General features: G+C 42.7%; 3 protein-coding genes across 12 annotated transcripts in view; 2 read left to right on the forward strand and 1 right to left on the reverse strand.

The window, feature by feature from the left end:
• Positions 1–1800: 1800 nt before the first annotated feature.
• Positions 1801–4943, forward strand: LOC115595897 (zona pellucida-like domain-containing protein 1). The gene is made up of 10 exons (XM_030440750.1): positions 1801–1910; positions 2052–2278; positions 2376–2566; positions 2692–2764; positions 2853–2950; positions 3085–3168; positions 3258–3429; positions 4038–4143; positions 4240–4263; positions 4369–4943. Exons 1-10 carry the CDS (start codon positions 1817–1819, stop codon positions 4524–4526), a joined length of 1227 nt encoding a protein of 408 aa, XP_030296610.1. The 5' UTR covers positions 1801–1816; the 3' UTR covers positions 4527–4943.
• Positions 4944–5000: 57 nt separating this feature from the next.
• On the reverse strand, positions 5001–6657 carry LOC115595906 (uncharacterized). The gene is made up of 4 exons (XM_030440760.1): positions 6575–6657; positions 6368–6426; positions 6188–6281; positions 5001–6078 (listed from the first exon to the last, which is right to left on the reverse strand). The coding sequence occupies exons 2-4, from the start codon at positions 6420–6422 to the stop codon at positions 5226–5228; spliced, it is 1002 nt and encodes a 333-aa protein (XP_030296620.1). The 5' UTR covers positions 6423–6426; positions 6575–6657; the 3' UTR covers positions 5001–5225.
• A 3369-nt stretch (positions 6658–10026) lies between these two features.
• LOC115574093 (uncharacterized) overlaps positions 10027–18586 on the forward strand; it is a 41618-nt gene continuing 33058 nt past the window's right edge. For all 10 annotated transcript variants that reach the window (XM_030405373.1, XM_030405340.1, XM_030405385.1 and 7 more), the window contains exons 1-10: positions 10027–10477; positions 10556–10779; positions 11816–11977; positions 12707–12886; positions 13205–13325; positions 13414–13494; positions 13595–13796; positions 13898–14060; positions 14567–14755; positions 16378–16552. In XM_030405373.1, coding sequence (XP_030261233.1) covers positions 10369–10477; positions 10556–10779; positions 11816–11977; positions 12707–12886; positions 13205–13325; positions 13414–13494; positions 13595–13796; positions 13898–14060; positions 14567–14755; positions 16378–16552 — 1606 coding nt within the window. In that variant the 5' untranslated portion in view covers positions 10027–10368. The remainder of the gene's footprint in view (positions 10478–10555; positions 10780–11815; positions 11978–12706; positions 12887–13204; positions 13326–13413; positions 13495–13594; positions 13797–13897; positions 14061–14566; positions 14756–16377; positions 16553–18586) is intronic.

Here is an 18586-nt window from a genome sequence, read left to right on the forward strand (position 1 = left end):
AACAATGTTCACTGGTTATTCTGGCAGATCACTGTCACAATAATCCTGGCAGGGTGGATTTCTTAATTTAGCCCCCCCCCCCCCCCCCCGATAACATTTGTACCCTGTTCTATTGGATAGAAGGCATCTTGTGCTATTACAAGGTTATTCACTTTATTGTTACAATCTTCTAACAACCAGCCTTGTTTTCAGCTTTATGTCGATGCATGTTTGGGTTTTTAAGTGATTTGTTCAGTTTATTCTAAGTGGGAGCTTTGTCTCACCTCATTAAGGAACATTTAATCCTTCTTTTGATCCATCAAAATCCATAAAACTGGACAGAAGCAGCGACTGTATGCAGTAATCTTCGAGCTCTTAGCAGTTTACATAATAAGTTATCTGTGGTCCTGAACTATTGACCTATGGACAGATGAGCATCATCTTCTAGACATGATCCTCGACCCTACAGCATTAGGGATTAAAAGCTAAATAAGAAAGGAGAGTGCGATTAGATCGCAGAAGAATGGCCCACGAGTTGTTTCCAAACAGGTGTCCTGGGAGGTAAAACCCCTCACATGCAGGCGAGGACTGAAGAGATCGTCAAAGAGTGACGCATCCATAGATAGTGTAACAAATGTCTCCTCTCACCATGGGCACTTTGGCAAACACACTGATTCTCCTTTTTCTGTCTGTGTTTGGAGGAACAATAGGGCTTCTCAGTTGAGCAGTAACAGTTGTGGCCTATAGCTACTGTACACAGACTACCTGTGGAGACAATGGAGGAGAGGGTTTGACATGCAAGGGAAATTAAAAAAGGCGGGTCCTGGTTGGCTGAGCGCTTCGTAGCTTGTGGCGAACGTGATCACCTTTCAAGCATTCAAGGTGTTTTGCTCAAGACATGAATCCTTTAGTCAAGACAGTGAACCTCTGCACAGAGATCTTTATACCTTGGGAAATTCACCTTTCTTTTGGGAGTTAAGAGGTTTTCTCATGTATTTGTAATGCAGTGCAGTATCTAAGTTATTGATTAAAGGAAAAATCAACACAGTATAATCACAATTAGCATATCATGGAAGAAGCACTGGAAAGAACCAGCAGGTTTTTACATAAGATCCCTGAATTTTGTGAAAAATATATATGATGCATGTAACACATTTATGGCCAAGTTTGCTTATCAGTAAATATGTAAATAACATCCAAATTTAACCTAATTTGCCTGCACACTCCAGTACTCAATGATCACTTCTGATGGAGGGAAACTCGAAACTGCAGCTGTAGTTGACCTGAGGGATGTGTGTTGAATCCCACTGACACATTAATCTGCCGGGTTTAGATCTGACAGTTAACCCTGCCAGGAGCTGCTGCCGTCTAAACGAGAAGTCACGGTAGAAACACGGAGAAAGTGTGTGTGTGTGTGTGTATGTCTGTGTGTGTGTGGTCTATAATTAGTCGAAGGGAGGGTCTTGAGAGTCACACCTCTGTGGTTTTAGGTGTCTTGAGTCCGTCGCAGTCTATAAAAGCGACACTGCACGGCCACCTCTGCGACACCTGCTCAGGCACCAGCTAAGGTAAGACCCTCCTCAGGTTGTCACAGAGGTCCCTGTTGGAAATTCACAGATTATTTCAATTGCAGTGGATGCGAATTAGTGAAACATTGGAATCTAATGGGTTTCAGGAGAATCTGAGACTTAAATTATAGTGACATAAATCACAATCTGCTTTGACTAAGTTGAAAATCTTTTTCCAGGGCTATTTTCTTGTTGTTGTTTTTCAATTATCCTTACTGTTATTTTTTTCTCCATCTCAATACAGAATTCCTCTATCTCCTGCAGACAGCATGACTCTTTACCTTTGCCTCCCTCTGCTGGTGGTGCTGCTGCATCCTGCTCAGTGTCTCTACAACTGCTCCTCTGTGTATGAGCGGACGCCAGGTAGGAAACGTTTCTGCATTCAAATGTTTTAAAACTACTGGACATTTGTCGTATATTTTGTCGTTGAGTTATGCGCTTACATTAGCCCAAATGTTTCCAGCAATGTTATAACTCATAACTGGTTTCACTCAACCTTTATAGAAAACTCGGACCTGACTGTCGACTGTGGCACCAGTGTGATCACCCTGGAGATCAACCTGTGCACGGCCCAGTGGTCAGGCTTCAACACCACCGACCTGGCTCTGAACGGGAACCACAACACCACGGAGTGCCTGGGCTCTCTCGACACCAGTGTGAACCCTCCCATCATCCGTTACCAGCTCCCTGTTAACCACAGTCAGGATAACCCCTGTCGTCAATCTCTGCAGGTCAGAAAGTATCTATGTATTCAAGCGCTCTATTCAGAGTTATGTGGCAAGAAGAGGAGGACATTGCAACGGCTGTGTTTTTTGTTGTCTCGTGCAGATTGTGGATGAGACCCCAGATCCAGCGGGTCCCTTCAGTGGCTTCTCAAGTATCCAGTCAGTTATCATCACTGGGTACATAGACACACCCAGATCTGACCAGGGGCTGATCAGCTACTCCACAGATCTCTACTATCACTTCTCCTGCCGCTACCCGCTGGAGTACCTAATCAACAACACACAGATTGTGGCGTGAGTACCTCGCAATCTTTTTAAAAAAACATGCATTGTGCAAAAAAAGATATTTGGATGATTATAATTTAAGTAAACATCTGAGCACATGAAAAAAAGTGATTGTCCTCTCCATTATTTTTTAGCTCCTCTGTTTCTGTGGCGACCAAAGACAATAACGGAACCTTCATCGACACGCTGAAAATAGGTGTTTATAATGTAAGTACAATGTTGGATTGAGTTGCCTCGGACACACTACTGAGCTATCTCTCATGATTTACTCTACCATGACCTCTTGTTTCTCCAGGACAGCAGCTATGTCCACCCCTTAGTGGTCCCCACAACAGGACTTGACCTACGAGTCAGGATCTATGTGGAGGTCAAGGCTGAAAACCTCACAGGAAAGTAAGTAAGCGTGGCCCACTTGGAACGAGTGGGTGCTCGTAGTGAATCGGTTTATCTGAAAACAAATATTGATTAAAAAAAATGAGCACAGTGTATTTCTTGGCAAAGTCATTGGCCTGCTGTCCTGTTTTCAGTTTCAATGTACTGCTGGACCGCTGCTTTGCTACTTCCTCTGCTTACAACGTGTCGAACAGACAGCAGCACGACTTCTTCATCGGGTATGGAAGCACACATACACATGAGGCTGAAGTCATCTCCAAGTCGGCTTTAAAGAAAGTGTAAACTTATATCTAATTCTCCAATATAGCTGTGTGGTGGACCAAAAGACATCTATGACGAGCAACGGCCTTTCCAAGGTGGCCCGGTTTAACTTCGAGACGTTCCGCTTTGTCAAGCACCGTGACCAGCCGAAGTCCAGCATCTATCTGCACTGCATACTGAGACTGTGCGAGCCCACCAAATGTCAAGAGCTGCTGTCTGTAAGTCAAGTACACATGACATCAGGGAAAGTAAAGTAACCTTTAAAGGCAAGGATCTGAATATATGTACAAAACTTCAACAGTCAAGCATCTTAGGAGCCAGACTCAATGAACCCAAAACACAGAACAGTTGCTACTGATAACATTGCTTAAGTGTGTGGAGGAACATTTATAAGAAGAGTGGGGAGATGACAGGAAATGTAGATAAAGAGAGGGGAAACAACCGCCTAATTTTTTTTTTTGTCTTCCATGTTTATTACATAAAAGATTTTTTGAAACATTTGAAACATGTTTCATAAAAGGTTTTGCTTGAATAATATTTTTCCATATAAAAAAACCCCCCACAAAGTTTGGCCAGGATCATTTTTCTATATTACTTTTTTCCATTTGTGAAAACAGGTGAATCATGCTGGCTAATCTTTATTTTCACCTCTTCTGGGGTCATAAGCACAGGAGAGAAAAAAATTGATCAGTATGTTTTTTTTTCCTACTTCCCTCAGTAACTAACCCAAACTCTATAATTTCTTCACTGTAACATGAATATCATATAGGCACTAGTTTTACATCATATGAAACATCAAACTAAACCCAGCCGGATTGTTTTTCAGGCTTGTAATAATAACAACAGAAGAAGAAGATCTCTGACTCCTTTCGGAAAGGAAACCACCGATTCTGCCACTGTATCTGTCGGACCTCTTTACGTGGCCGATGAAGGTAAGTCCCAATATAGACCACAGCACTGCTGCAGTGAACCATGATGAAGAAGCTGACTGTTTCACTCACTCTCTTTCTTTTCTCCTTCTAATAAAGACAGGCCATTTTCTGCTGCCTACAGTGAGTATTTCTGATTATTCATGAAATGCATCTTGATGTGTTTGAGGATTTCACAACAACCTAAAACGTGATCTCTCATCAATCCCCCCCCCCCGCGCGCTACAGGTAGCGGCGCGGCATCAGAGGGAGATGGCGTGGACATGACGGGCCTGGCGGTGGGGGTGGTGTTCGGCTCGGCTGCTGCCGTCCTGCTTGTTCTGGGAGGCTGGTTCATCCTGAAGAAGTTTTACTGGGTGGGAGGATTACCTCATGCCTTTGACTGACAGGTGGACTGGCAAACAGACATCAAATCTGACCCTGTTGTGATTTTTCAGTGATAATCGAACGCCCTTTACTAGGTGACCTTAGAAACTAAGGAAATACACTGGTGTCTTATGTAACTATTTCTGTCTACACTTCCTGCATTCAGCAGTCATTTATTGATTGTGAGGGAACAAAGGTAAAAAAGGAACATAAACTATAGAAGCAATTAAAGAACTGTATATTTTCAGTATTTTATATAATATATTTTATATATGCATTTGTAATGGTTATTTTTTTGTGGTATCTTGTACATAATCTCAATTCAGTAAGATTTTTTTCCAGCACATCACACTCTGCAGTTTGAAAGTCAGACCTGTTTCTATATTTTGTACAGATTTATAAATAAAATGTTTGAAATCACGTTGGTGTTGGTGCACTCTGTATTTTATATTTATATCGCATGGTTAAAAAAATCACAAGACGTAAAAAAAAAATGGTAATTTGTATCAACTTTACTTTCCAAAAGCAGCCTCTTTTTACATGGCACGGTAAATATATACTGACATTTATTTATACATTCATTTACACACAGAATGAAACAAATACATCAATCAAAACCATACATTCAAAAATATTTACACGCTACTTACTTTGCTGGGACAATTTCAAACAACAAGCGAAATTCATTGACAAGAATCACCTTAGTTCAGTTGTCTCTGTCACTGCACTGAATGCAGAATGTCTTCGATCAGAGCCGAGAGCTTAACTGAGAAGTCCTCCTGCAAAGAGTCGCCTGGCTGTATAGATGATGAGGAAAACGAAGAAGAAGAAGGAGACAGGCTGGAGGCTCTCTTGACCTCCAGCTCCTCCTCCAGCCCCTGAAACAGCCTCTCCATCCGGGCCTCAAACACTTGGCCCTGCAGAGCTGTATTTTGGCAGAACTGCTCCATACTGGCTGTCAGGTCAGCCTGACGAGGCTGTGCAGTTTGTAGCAGGGCAGCAAGCTCTGCTTTGAGAGCCCCGACCCTGTTCTGTGCCTCCACTCTGAGAGAACTCACTTCCTGTCCCAGCCTGGAGCTAATTTCCTGCCAGAGGTCCTCCTCACCAGCGCTCATCTCTTTCAGATGTTCAATCTCCCCGACAGTTTTTGCATGGAAGTCGCTGAAGACGTCGGCCACCTTGGAGCTGCTGTGCTCCAGGGACTGGCTCATCCAGTTGAAGGCTTCCACGTAGAGAGCCGGACCGGCCTCTGTCTGGGCCTCTGCTGTCTCAAGGCCCTGCAGATAGAGTCTCAGCTGGCCACACAGGTCTTGGGTGCTGCTGCTGAGAGAGCTCTGGAGCTGCTGGGTGAGAGGAGCTAGGCGCTCTCTCATGCTGGTCAGGGTGGAGCTGAGGTGGGTCGGAGACAAGGACAGCCTCTGCTGCAGCTCGGCCAGCTCTTGGCGCAGACGGACACGCAGACGCTCTGACTCCATGTTGAGTTTGCGTTGCATCTCTTCTGCCACAGGGTTTCCGCTGCGGTCGTCTTGGCTGTAAAGGTTGCTGCTGTCTATGTGGATCTTGTAGATTTTGCTGAGCAAAGACAAAAACACTAATTTAGAAAGTTTTTAGATATTCTCTTTAAATATTTCACCTTGACCTTAACCTTTGTCTTGAGCAGTACTTGGTGAGGCCAACTTACTCCACATCCTTTGTGAGGTCCGTCTTATCATGAGCCTGGTTGGCCTTCAAATCACTCAAGTTTGCGTCCCTGCTCTTACGGTGGAGTGGGAATGCTATACAGACACATAAAGAATACATTAAAAAGAGAAATGCAAGCAAATAAAAGGGTATCAAACAGCACATGAGGAGTGATGTATACCTGAAGTTGTCAAGAATGACAGGACGAAGATCACGACTTTTAGATGCATGTTCATTGTTCTGTGAAAGGAACAGATCAAGGAAACACATGAGAATGTCTTATTAGAATGAACAAATGACTGACTAAATACTGAACATTTCCATCAATACATTTCCCTCTCACTCTAAAGACAGAAAGCTCAATATGTGGGAAGTGGCAGGTCTTTACCTGAGGATCAGGGTTTCTGCAGAGTGACTTCTCCTCCCCTCTGATTTATAAAGGCCCTTGTTATCAGAGCGGCAGCCCAAACTCTGCCTGTGTCAACAGTCAACACGTGGAGGGTCACACTGACGACAGAACACAACATGCTTACACACACAGAGCTACGCACACACACACACACACACACACACACACACGCGCGCGCGCGCGCGCATACAACAGATGTGAACCTTCATAAAACTTATCAGCATTCTTGCAGCACGGCTTTAAGGGAATTATGTCATGCAAGTGAGCACAAGCCTCCATCAGAAAGAGTCTTAAAGGGGGAAAGTATTGCGGGTTTCTCTGAGAGAATAAGAATAAAGATACTGAAACAAGATAAAAACGCTGTTAAAGTAATGATACAGAAAGATTCTCTGCAAAGCTTTTGGACTCTTAATCTGAATGAAAAAAAGGAAAATGGTTGAAGTTTATCAGAGCGACCTAGAAAGTCAGCAGATCACAGAACCTTGATTATCAGCGATTGTTTTGGATGCTTGACAATCAGTTTAAAAACACCAGTGTTTGTGCTTTCAGTCAGGACAAAAACAGCCAGAGTAAACACGTCTGATTATGTAAAAAAAACAAGACAAAAGTCAGTGCGAGAGTCAACGCGAAGTGCATTGTTGAGTCTTTACGCTCATTCATAGCGTGTTATGTGTTTGTCTGCATTGTTGATTAAATGGCTTCATGTTCCCAATGATCTCATTGACCTGCAGTGTATTCATGAATGTGATGTGGAGGATTTTCTTCACGAGTGACATGTAAATGTGGGTGAAAGTTTATTGCTGCTCAGTTAGATAAGCAGCGAGGCGTCACTGGAGGATCATAGTCCATGGCGACCATGATGAAATATGTAGGTTATTCCAATTATCCAAAGTCCAACATTTATTTCAATACAATAACAGAGTGGAGTTATTGAGACTTTTTCTACTGTACATAAAAACAGCACTGTTGACTGCTTTCTGTGGCCAGTTAGCAACATTAAAGGGGCAGTATGTAGTTTTGAGATGAAATCCAAACTCACTTACAATAGGAATTCAAAAGTATTTTTTTTCCATAACTAAATAAAAAAAGCTGTTATCAGAGGAATATAAGGTCCCTAGAATACTGTTTGAAGCTAGAAAGGTGGCAGCGTCCACCAAATATAAACAAAGTAAAACAGTATGAAACTGTCTTGTTCTTTATTCTGTTTATCAATCAGTAAAGATCTTTCTCTTCTGACTAAAATGTCTTCACCTACACTTTATTGTGCACTGTTAACATGTGTGCTAACAAAAGGGATAGTTCTACACATACTGTATGTAAGCATGAATGCACATGCACGCAGGCACTAATTTAGTGTGAGAATACTGAAAAAAAATGGCATTTCATAACATTTTATTTATGAATTTTTACATATTACTGCAAAAAGACACATAAATAAAAGGAAAGATCATGGGGTGAACAGTAAATGAAGGCTGATTTACCTAACTGGTAAACCCAATAATTATGAGCGTTCTGCCTCATTAGTTAAATTAAAGCAGCTTTTCCACACAGTTTTGGCACCCAATTCTTATCGAGTCATCTGTTCGAGAAGATGTGGCTGTTTTACAGTATTGACAAAGAGGCCAGATGTAGAGCAGATTTCAGAAGCCAGTTATTTTGCAATGGTCTTTACTGAGCGTGTCAAGGATACGTCCAAGATAGACGATGTGAATCTGGCAGGCTACTGACAGGGTCGCACATTAAGGGTGGGGAGGGGAGCCCATGGCATAAGGTAGAATCAGTGAATGTGCCACTATTACCTGTGAGAAAAAAGGATGATGGTGATACTTACAGAGAGAGAGAGAGAGAGAGAGAGAGAGAGAGAGAGAGAGAGAGAGAGAGAGAGACAGAGAGATAGGAATAAAGCATTTTGTCCCGTTCAATGGACCTTTTCAGAGGCCCAGCTATTTCTGTGGGCTGTTCCTGGCTACTGATCCTAAAACCCAGAGTTTTTGATTTGCCTGTTGCAGTTGCCCTAGAGAAAGTCTGAATGTCTAAAGGGAAAAGACCAGAAAACATGAGCAAGCTCAACCAGCATCTCTCCACATTCCCTCCAGCAACATTGCTTACTGCCAATTTGTACAGACATCTGTTTGGGAGTGGAAAAAAACAACAAAAAAAAGGCTAATCAAGTTTTTCCAACAGAAGTCTCTCCAAGTCCGGACGTTGGTAGACTGTGTTTCCAGGCAGTTAATTCAATTCACAGCTCATTTGTCTTGTTGTTGTTTCACATTGCCTGCAGTGTACTTATTCAGTGATGTGTTGCCATGGCATAACTCACTTATAAGCCCTTTTTTATTCTTGAGATATAAGCATCAATGAATACATATATTTAATTTTCATTGTCTTATCTGTCCTCTGGTTCCGTGCTCTATTCGTGTTAACCTGCATTGCCTCCTGTGTTCCTTGTTTTCCATCTGCTTTTTTTAGTTTTACACTAGTTGATTTCTGTTTTGTTGTTAGAATTTTTCTTTTTGCAACCCGATCCTGCCTGCCTTTGTTGCTTGCCTTTTGGGTTTAATACTTTTGGGTTTTGTATTTGGACTTTCGCCCTTGTTTTCAATGAAAGCTTGAAATATTTTTCTACAGATACCCATAGCCATACCCATGTCAGCTTCCATTCCATGGAAGCGGTACCAGATTATACTCATTTTCTGTATCTATGATCTTGTGTCACTGGTGTAATGTCAGAGTCAGACTGTGTGAAATGACGAGACAGCTAAGCTAAGGGCTGGGTGTCCTGGTTCATTTCAATATAGAGCAAAGAGCAACGATCTAACCTTGGTTATTACCTTGGAGGCGTGCAGAGATTATCTTCAGATGGCCTGTATAATGGTCAAAGGTTTCTATGGAACCTTTAATCCTCTCTTACTCTCTAAACATTTATTTATTTAGTTCTTTGATTTTAACCAAATAAAGCACATGCTTGTATCAGATACAGGTTGCATCCATTAATAAACGCATGAGATAAATATTTTTGTTGGCTATACTATAATTATACAGCATTAACTTGCAGTTAAAATGTTTATTGATTCAAATGACCACTTATGTCAATTAGTGTATGGGCCTCACAGACCTTGACCACAGCCGTATTATGCCTGCCACAAGATTTTAAGCCTATATCAACAAGTAAACACAAATAAACAACATTAATTATACTCACAAAGTTGCAGCTAGCTTGCATAAAGCCAGGGGCTATGTTTGAGCAGAGATGGGAACTAAGCAGCTGCTCTGACAGACATGGTGCTAAGCAGACTCCTCCAAAGCAAAGCTGTGTTGATGCACATTGGGAGCCAAATCATTAATCAGTTTCACGGTTGGATTGAGAAGAACAAATGCAGTAATGTGATCCGGCAGCGCCATGCAGCTGTACTCTCTGTTTTCACTTCTGCTTACCACCCTCCACTCTCACTGTCACCTTACCTCCCGGGCCTCATAAATCTTTCAGCGGGCCATTGAAAGTTATGCAGACTAACCAGCTCTCTACTTAGCTCGCAGCTCTGTCTACCAACAGGCAGATGAGGTCATGTGTGTGTGCGGGAGAGGTTTATCAGGGGAGTGATGTTGCGACGGAATATCTTCACTTTGTTGGTCGTGATGAAAGGCAAGGCAGGAAACCAAGAGAATAATTACAGATCCTGGATGAGAACTTTTCCTCCTGAGACTGGATATCTGCTGGGTTACTGCACCGGGCTTTTACTTTAGCGGCTGGACATATAAACCATGCTCAGGATATGCAGATGCAAGAGTTTCAAGTGTGTGTGTGGGGTCTGAGTGCCTTGCTCCTTACCCTTGTTCAGGGTAACAGCCAACAGTTCCAGGAAAGGAAGCCCTGCCAGCCAGGTAGGCTATCCTGACTGTATAAGTTGTTCCTGCATATGTTAAACGACCTCTCCTGACATAATTTTATTTTCCTTATAGGTTTCTACTGTCCTTTAGGGAGCTTCACTCCAGTCCCCTGTCCAAAGGGAACATACGGACCAACCGCTGGTGCTGTGTCCATCGACAGCTGTCTGAAGTGTCCTCCTCACCACTACTGTCCCAGACCAGGTCTGCCTGCCTACCTGCCCTGTGGCCCTGCAGCTCAGCAGCCTCTGTCTGGCCAGGACTCCTGCGTCTGCCCGGGAGAGGGACAGAGCTTCCAGGTGACACTGTGTTTTCACACCATGCAGTAGCAGGATCAACCCATTCATCGCTGCAACATGTGTGTTTCCTCGGGTGTCTCTATGTGATTGTGTAGTTCTACTGTTCCTACTGACCATTATTTATCAAGCCTATGATTTATTTTTCTGTTATACTTGTGTCCTGGTACAGTGCACACGCTAATAAGAGAGTAGCTTCCTCACTGTCCCTCTGAAACTTTAGAAGGAACAATCTGTAGCTTCCAGCTGAAAGAGCTCTAGATCAAGTTCCCTCGCAGAAGGGTCTTGTTTCCTAGTCTGATGCAGCCTGCACAGGTGTTGAGCCCTCCACTCATCAGCTCATAAGAAGGAGAATGAGATTTTTTTCTTTGACTGTAGCATCTTGTATGAATGACTTAAAGGGAGGATAGGAAGAAAGGAAGGAAAAGGGTGAAGGAAGGACAAACATGAGGGAATCAGTGGAGGAAACAAATAAGAAAAAATATGTTGGAATCAATACAGGAATAAAAAAATGAAAGGAGAGAAGGGATATATATATGATGGAATCCATGAAAAAAGGAAGAAAAGATGGTAAAAAATGGATAAAGGTTAAGTAAGTTAGTTAAGGAAGGAAGGAACAAAACCCAGATGAAGGAATCCATGATGTGATGAAGGAGGTAATAAAAGGATAAAAGATGAAGGTATCAATCAAGGGAGAAAGGAATGAAAAACATAAGGAAAACAATGCAAGAAGGAAAGGAAGGAATTAAGAGTAAGGTGTCAATGAAGGTCTGGAGGAAGGGGCCGAAGGAATGAGGGAAGGAAGGAAGGACAAACATGAGGGTATCAAAGGAAAGGAGAACAGATGTAGGAGCTGATGAACAAAAGAAGGAAGGATGAAAGAAGGAAGTAGGAAAGTGGTGAAGGAATCGATGAAGAGAGAGGAGGGAGGGATAGATAGATAGATAGACAGATAGACAGATAGACAGATAGATAGATAGATAGATAGATAGATGTATTATACAACACAGTGTTTGAACCCTGCTGCCTTTTCTCTCAGTCCAGTGATGGGCGATGCCACTGTACCATCGGCTACCAGCCTTCCAAGAACGGAGACATGTGTGAACACAAACTGTACGATGTCTGCAGAGACGGAAAGACACGTACACAGCATGGAGACTGTCTGGACAGATATCAGTGGTTACTTCACTGTCAGCAGCAGGTCAGACCTTATGCAATCATATCACAAACAGATGCACATACTAAAGTAGAGCAAAGGTAAGGGGCATGTCATTCACAAAACACAGGAACCTCATTCCAAGGTCTGTCTGGGTGGCACTCAAGGAAGAAATACGCTGCCATACAAATTATATTTGCTTAAAAACGTATGCTATACTTATATTGCTATGACATAACGTTTATTGCTATGAAATCAACTTTCTGTCATGTCTTATGTCAAAAGGTTCTTGTTACATGCATGTGTATGTTGGGATGAGTTTGCTTCTGGAGATTTTGATTTTTGATCAAAAGATAAGTTGCAAACTTTGATCCGTTTACAGAGCAGAGTGAAAAACAGACTCTACTACTACACTATCACAGACGGGGCTAATGAGTACAACCTAGATGTCTTTGACCTTTCCTCCATGAACCTGAATATACTTTATCCAGTACAGACTTGTATTAGCCTCATTTAATATTTAACCACAGAGCAGTTTCCTCTGACTGTCCTCCCCATGCAGTGTTTATTTTTGTCACTGTCTTCTATAGCAGTCCTTGGTGCAGATGACCTTTCACCGAGTTACACAGTCAAAACCGAGCTGAGAATGCGGCATGATTTCTAAATGAGAAAAATATACACTGACAGTGAAAACAATTACTAATATTAGCTTGGTTTTAAAAAAGGATTAGAGATGACGTGAGATGATCATAGCTTTACTTTGCTTTCCTGCAGGTGTGTCAATCTGCAGAAGACTACCGCGGTTATGATGGAGAGCTGGGTCTCTGCGTTTGCAGAGAGCCTCCTGGAAGAGCTGCGTGTGGGGGCCTATGCAGAACAAGGCCGGCTACTGAGCTGAGGCTCCAGTGTCAGTCGGATGGAGAAATGGAGCTAGTGTGGAGCTCTGACAGTCAGGTGAACAAAAGGCAGATTTTCGTGAACAAAAGCAAGACATACCGAAAGAAAGCTTGCTCTCTGGCATTGTAAAACCCGCTGTATATAAGAAGTGTTCTCCCTCCTTATGATATCTATATCCATACACACAATACTTCCATTGCAACTGTCTCAGAGCAAACATAATGCATAGTCTGAGGCAGACAATGCCTACAAAACCTCTGCACAGTGTCGTCTTTAGTGCACCAGCGGTTGAAAGCCCATGACAAACGTCTCTTGTGTTGCAGTGACCTATAAAAGGCAAAACACCGTCTTTGTGTGTGTGTGTGCACTGTGTAGGTGTCTGGCATCTCAGGCAGCATGCTGGAGACGGTGTTCATACAGTGGGACTCCCGGGGGACTCTTCAGTGCGACAACCACCTCGACTCCTCACATCCTGTCTACATTGTTCAGACAACAGGTGGAGACAGAACCCACTAAGTGATTTTCTGTGTGTTTCCCCTCCTTTTTTGTCTCTCACCTCTTCATCTCTCCTGTCTTGATCGCAGAGGCAGGCTTCCTCGGCCTCCTCGGCAGACTCCCAGAGGAGCTCCGGCGACTGTTCCCTGTCACCACACAGAGCTCAGCTGGTTTGACACAACAAAACAATGTTTTTGGATTTTCATTAAAACATTAATATTATTCAAAGCATGATACAGTGATAAAGGTCCCGTGCTGTTGTTTTCGTAGAAAGCGATTCTGACCTCCTGTGGGAGCTCAACAAAGTGGAAAATATGAGTCAAGGAAGTGGAGAGATGATCTCCAGCAGCAGGAGGGGAACCAAGGGAGACATAACAAGCGTAACTGGAGTGGTGAACCCCACAGTGTGTCTCCACTTGGGTGAAGTTATACTGTTCACTGTCGACACACATCACTATCCTCAGTACGATCTGTAAGTCAGATAAGTGTACAAGTTTAATCAATTTTTACTGCTATGAATCTGTGTTTTGACTCGCCTCTCACTTGCCTTAATCCACACTTTGTGTCTTTTAGTGACAACTTGTACAACACAAACAGTGACTTTGACTGGGGTGCATTCAGACAGCTAAAAGAGGAGCTGACTCTGTCTTGGACTCCTCCCAGCTTCTTTTCGGTGGTCTTTAGCCAGCCCGGAGTGTACGTTTTCTCTCTGAGCAGCAATCTGCACAAACATTTGGTAACTACATTTTAAATAATATCAGCATGAAAGATACCCTATCAAGGGTATTTAGAGACAAATATCATTTATTTATGGCGTGCAAGGATGCTGTTGTGCATTTGCCGGTGGAGCACTTGTAGCAGATTACAGGTGGACTTTCAAAATAATCAAAATATTGCTCGACAGCACCGCTAGTGGTCAAAGCAATTCACAGGACCTCTTTGAATTTGCACATTGTGATTTGCTCTCAGCCCTTGGATTGCAAGACGTTAAAATGCCGTTGAAATGAGCTTTTTTGTACTTTTACTGAAGTCCACTGATTGATAAAACTATATGAGACATGATAAATTTAAAACATAACCTGACAAATGTCTTGATTTAGGTCTAAGGGAGGTTACTACCAAACACTTGTACTGTTAAATAACTTCAAATGTTTCTGATTTTCTGCCCTCTAACTTGCTGTGATGTATATACGGTACATCAATGTATCTCTCGATGTGACCCATCCTTTTGTTCTTACTCAGTATGTGCGGGTCGTGCCGGCGGGTGGCCAGTGTTATGAGCCCGCCGCCTTCTACCCCTCCATCCCTCGTCATGTGACCAGGGTGGGAATCAGTCGGAGACGCAACCTGTTACTGAGGCCGGATTGGCTGGTGACCGGGGGACTGCTGTTTGGAGCTGCGGTCATCCTCTGCTTATGTGTCACACTGCTGGTTAGTGTACATACATGTAACAGTTTTTCTCAGTCGCTTTGGTGCTTTTCTCAGATCAGAATGAAAATTCTCATAACTATTAGTTCAACCTCCACAACATTTAGTCATTTGTGCACATCATAGTAGCAATTTCTCCTTCCTCTGAACAAATTGCAAATGCTTTTGGACATGTATCAGTTACTTTCATACAATTCTCTGCTGTTTTATGACATTATCATTTGCTTATGTCATGTCAGTCAAAATGAACTATACTTATAGATGCTGAATAGTCGCTCCCAATAAAACTTAATTTCATTGCTTGAGTCATTACATACAAAATTGTTGAACTAGTTATCAAATTCTGTCAAGCAAATTTTATACCGTTCTTTATCATTATTTCCTGGAAATGTCTCCTAAATTGAACAATTGCTCTCAGGTGAACTTCAGCTTTCACTCATGAGGAGGTGTGTGAAGTATTAGTTGTAACCAATGACAAGTCACTTGTTCACAGTCACTCATATCAGGGATGAATCCCATGAACCCTCACTTGGCAAGCATATATGAACCGAACAGGACATAGTGTGTACCATTTCTACAATTCTGTGACACAAAAATGGAAGGTCAGCATCGTGGAAGAGGGGTGAGGATGCAGGGAGCAAGGGGAAGGGGAAGGGGACAAAACAGGGGAAGAGGGAGAAGAGGCCAAATACATAGGCAGATTCCTAATGAAATTAGGGATACAGTTCTGGACCATGTTGTCAATCACGGCCTCATAATGGCTGAGGCTGGTCGGAGGGTGCAACCAAATGTTGGAAGAACCACCGTGAATTCAATCATTCAAACATTTCGTAGAAACAGGTATGTATAGTATTGGACAGTAATCCAACATCTCATAATATCTCATGTTTACTGTACATTTCTGTAATTTTACTCTGCACCACATAGGATTGAAAGACAACCTCGCAGAGGTGGAAGAGGGCTGTCTGGATGTGCCAGAATGATTTACCTATATTTAGTTACAATATGTATTGTTATATTGTTCACATTTGTGCACAGCTCTACCAAAAGGGTGTCTCTTATGTTTGTTCTGAATAAGTGACTGTAGTGTATTTTTCTTTTGCTCAATGCTGTAGAATTGCAAAGAGCATATACAATAAAAATGTGAAACGTATGTATTCATTGTCTTGTACTCACTTACTCCCCAAACTACAGCAATGTGTAACGTTACTGTAGTTTTCAAATGGCTGTACAAGTAGTGTGTAGTGCTGTCTTGAGCATTTTCAGGTAGTGTCACCGAGTTCTGACCTTTTCTTTGCATTGGAAAACACTGAGAGAATAAACTGTCATAATGAAACCATGACAACGCCATTTGACTATCTTGTTCATAAACGATGGTGTCAAGACTTCTCATTTTGATGACACTGGCAGTTTCATTGACATGAATACTGACGTGTGAGGTGAGGTGACGTGCTTTTGCAGGTTATCCACTAGGTTTTGCAGTTTGCACTAATTGTTATGAGAAATGCACTAACTGCTGTGCAAATGTTAATAGTGATGTGAAAAAAGCACCAAAGCGACTGAGAAAAAAGTAAAATCAGACAAAAAAATCAATCTAAAAATGACCAACTGCCCTCTGTGTGTAGATTCTGTTCCGTGAATATGGATGGCCTGAGAAGGAACCAATCAGAGCGCGTTACCGTCTGCTGCAGCTTGCCTACCACATGGACGACTACTCATCTAAAGGTTCAAGGGTGATCTCACTGAGGAGGATTCACCGAAACCAACAAGCTAGAATGACACACGATTCCATTCAACCAGGTGCACACACACACACACACAAACACCCACACACACACACACACACACACACACACACACAGTTTGAATGAAACCTCGAGAATTCTGCTGTTGGAACACGAGAGTTTTGGGCAGGTCTGAGTTCACAGCTTCACATAGGCCTACGTGTTTTAGACCTCAGTCGAGAAGCAAGCACCCGATTTTCTACAGACCAGATCTAATATCCGCAGCTTCACAGCCGTGTCTTGGATCACAGTCAAGGAGCATCATCCAGATAATCTTTAGAGACCAGAGCCAGTATTAACATCTTAAACACATGTTTTGGACCACAGTTGAGGAGGATCAGCCCGCTGATTTTCTCCAGACAACAGTCTACGACAGATCTCCACACTTTTGAAGACTTCAGGGCCATTTCAATTTTGTGTGAGTAAGCTTTAAATATTTGAATTTACGTGATTAATTAGTCAAAGTCTTGTTTTAAGTCTTTTCATGATAAAAAAAATTGTTAAGCTAACTGAAGATGAGAAAAACACGTCCCGTGAATAACACTTGTTTATTTAATCCACTGAATTCCTGATAATTTCTTCTTCCTTTGTTTTTACAGTCTACCACGATCACCAAAATGTGTCGACAGAACAAAAGGAGAAACAACTGTTGGGTTTAAATCTGTTAAGAAATGAGACACGGACACGGAGATTGTCTTTCTAGGCAAAGGGGAAGAGCAGAAGTCAGCACACAAAGTCTGGGCTCCTGAGTTCCCATGAGCTGCTCTCCCCAAGCATCTTTTATTCACCTACAACAGGGCGTAAACGTATATGATTGGCTCTTTGACAGTACATATGAGTCATACAGTTGTTATGCACGATGGAGAAGTACACGTACACACTTTCGGACCTATGGCCTTCAGCATCTATCCTTCACACAAACATTCTTATGATGTCCACCATCAGTTATTCACACAAGATGCCATTCGAGGCCTTGTGGTCCCGCCGGAGGGTGAGTGTGTTTCTTCGCAGTACTTTTCCAGGAGCTCGGTACATTTCCACAAACATATAAAGGAAGACAAGCAGGTTATATCAATGCAATGCAAGAAACTGATAATATAAGCATAATTGTTCCAACATTTCCCCCCTGTTTATCAGTTTTATTGCTCGTAGTTTTAATTCGTCAGGTTATTATCTCCTGTCGCCATTTTCGATAATACCTTCATTGGAAAAAGATGAGGCGTAAAACATTTTTACACTCGGGAATCAGCATAAGGTTGAGGATTAACAAACTCATACCTTTGGGATAATAATTGCATTTGCACAAAACTTTGTTGAACCATTTTCTCAAACATCGATCGTATACAGGGTATCACACAAGAGATAAAACAGAGGAACAACAGCATGACTACGAACACGGGTACCAATGCCTTTAGGAGAACCTGCCACCAGGTGCCGTTAAAGAATCCAGTCATCCAGTCCGGAAGTGGGTCAGCACCAGGGGTTTGCTCCAGCACATAGCTTTGGAGATCGGTCAGGTTTTGCAGAGCTTGGTAGATATCTCCTCCGTCCGTCATGCCGTCAGGGATGGAGTTAAAGCAGGTTTGTCCAATAACTGCAGTACCACAAGGAACACCCAGAGGTCTATGCACCATTGAGGGCAGCTCCATTTAGAGGGCGGCGGTGGTGGTCGTCGTCGTTGCAGATTGGTGTGGATGAACCACTGGTCTAGAGGGATTCCTTCCTCCTCTTCTTCCTCCACTGGTTGAAGTGTTGCATCACCTTGCTCTGTCACCCTTATAGGACAGGAATCAGTTGTTTTCTTCACTGGGGTTTGAGATGGCCCTGCCGCTATATAGCAGAGCCCCCTTTGTAGCCCAGACTTCCCCACTATCCAGTTGAGACAGAGGTAGGCTGCAGTTTGCAGTGGCTGAGGTGGATCCAAGTTGTCCTTTCTGCAATCTTTACTGCTGTTGGTGTTGTTAGCAGGACCTGGTACGGACCCTCCCACCGTGGGCTGGACCAACATTTTTCTTTTGATGATTTTGACGAATATGTAGTCCCCTGGCCT

The sequence above is a fragment of the Sparus aurata genome, chromosome 2 (genome assembly GCF_900880675.1).
Source record: "Sparus aurata chromosome 2, fSpaAur1.1, whole genome shotgun sequence".
NCBI classification, from domain to species: domain Eukaryota; kingdom Metazoa; phylum Chordata; class Actinopteri; order Spariformes; family Sparidae; genus Sparus; species Sparus aurata.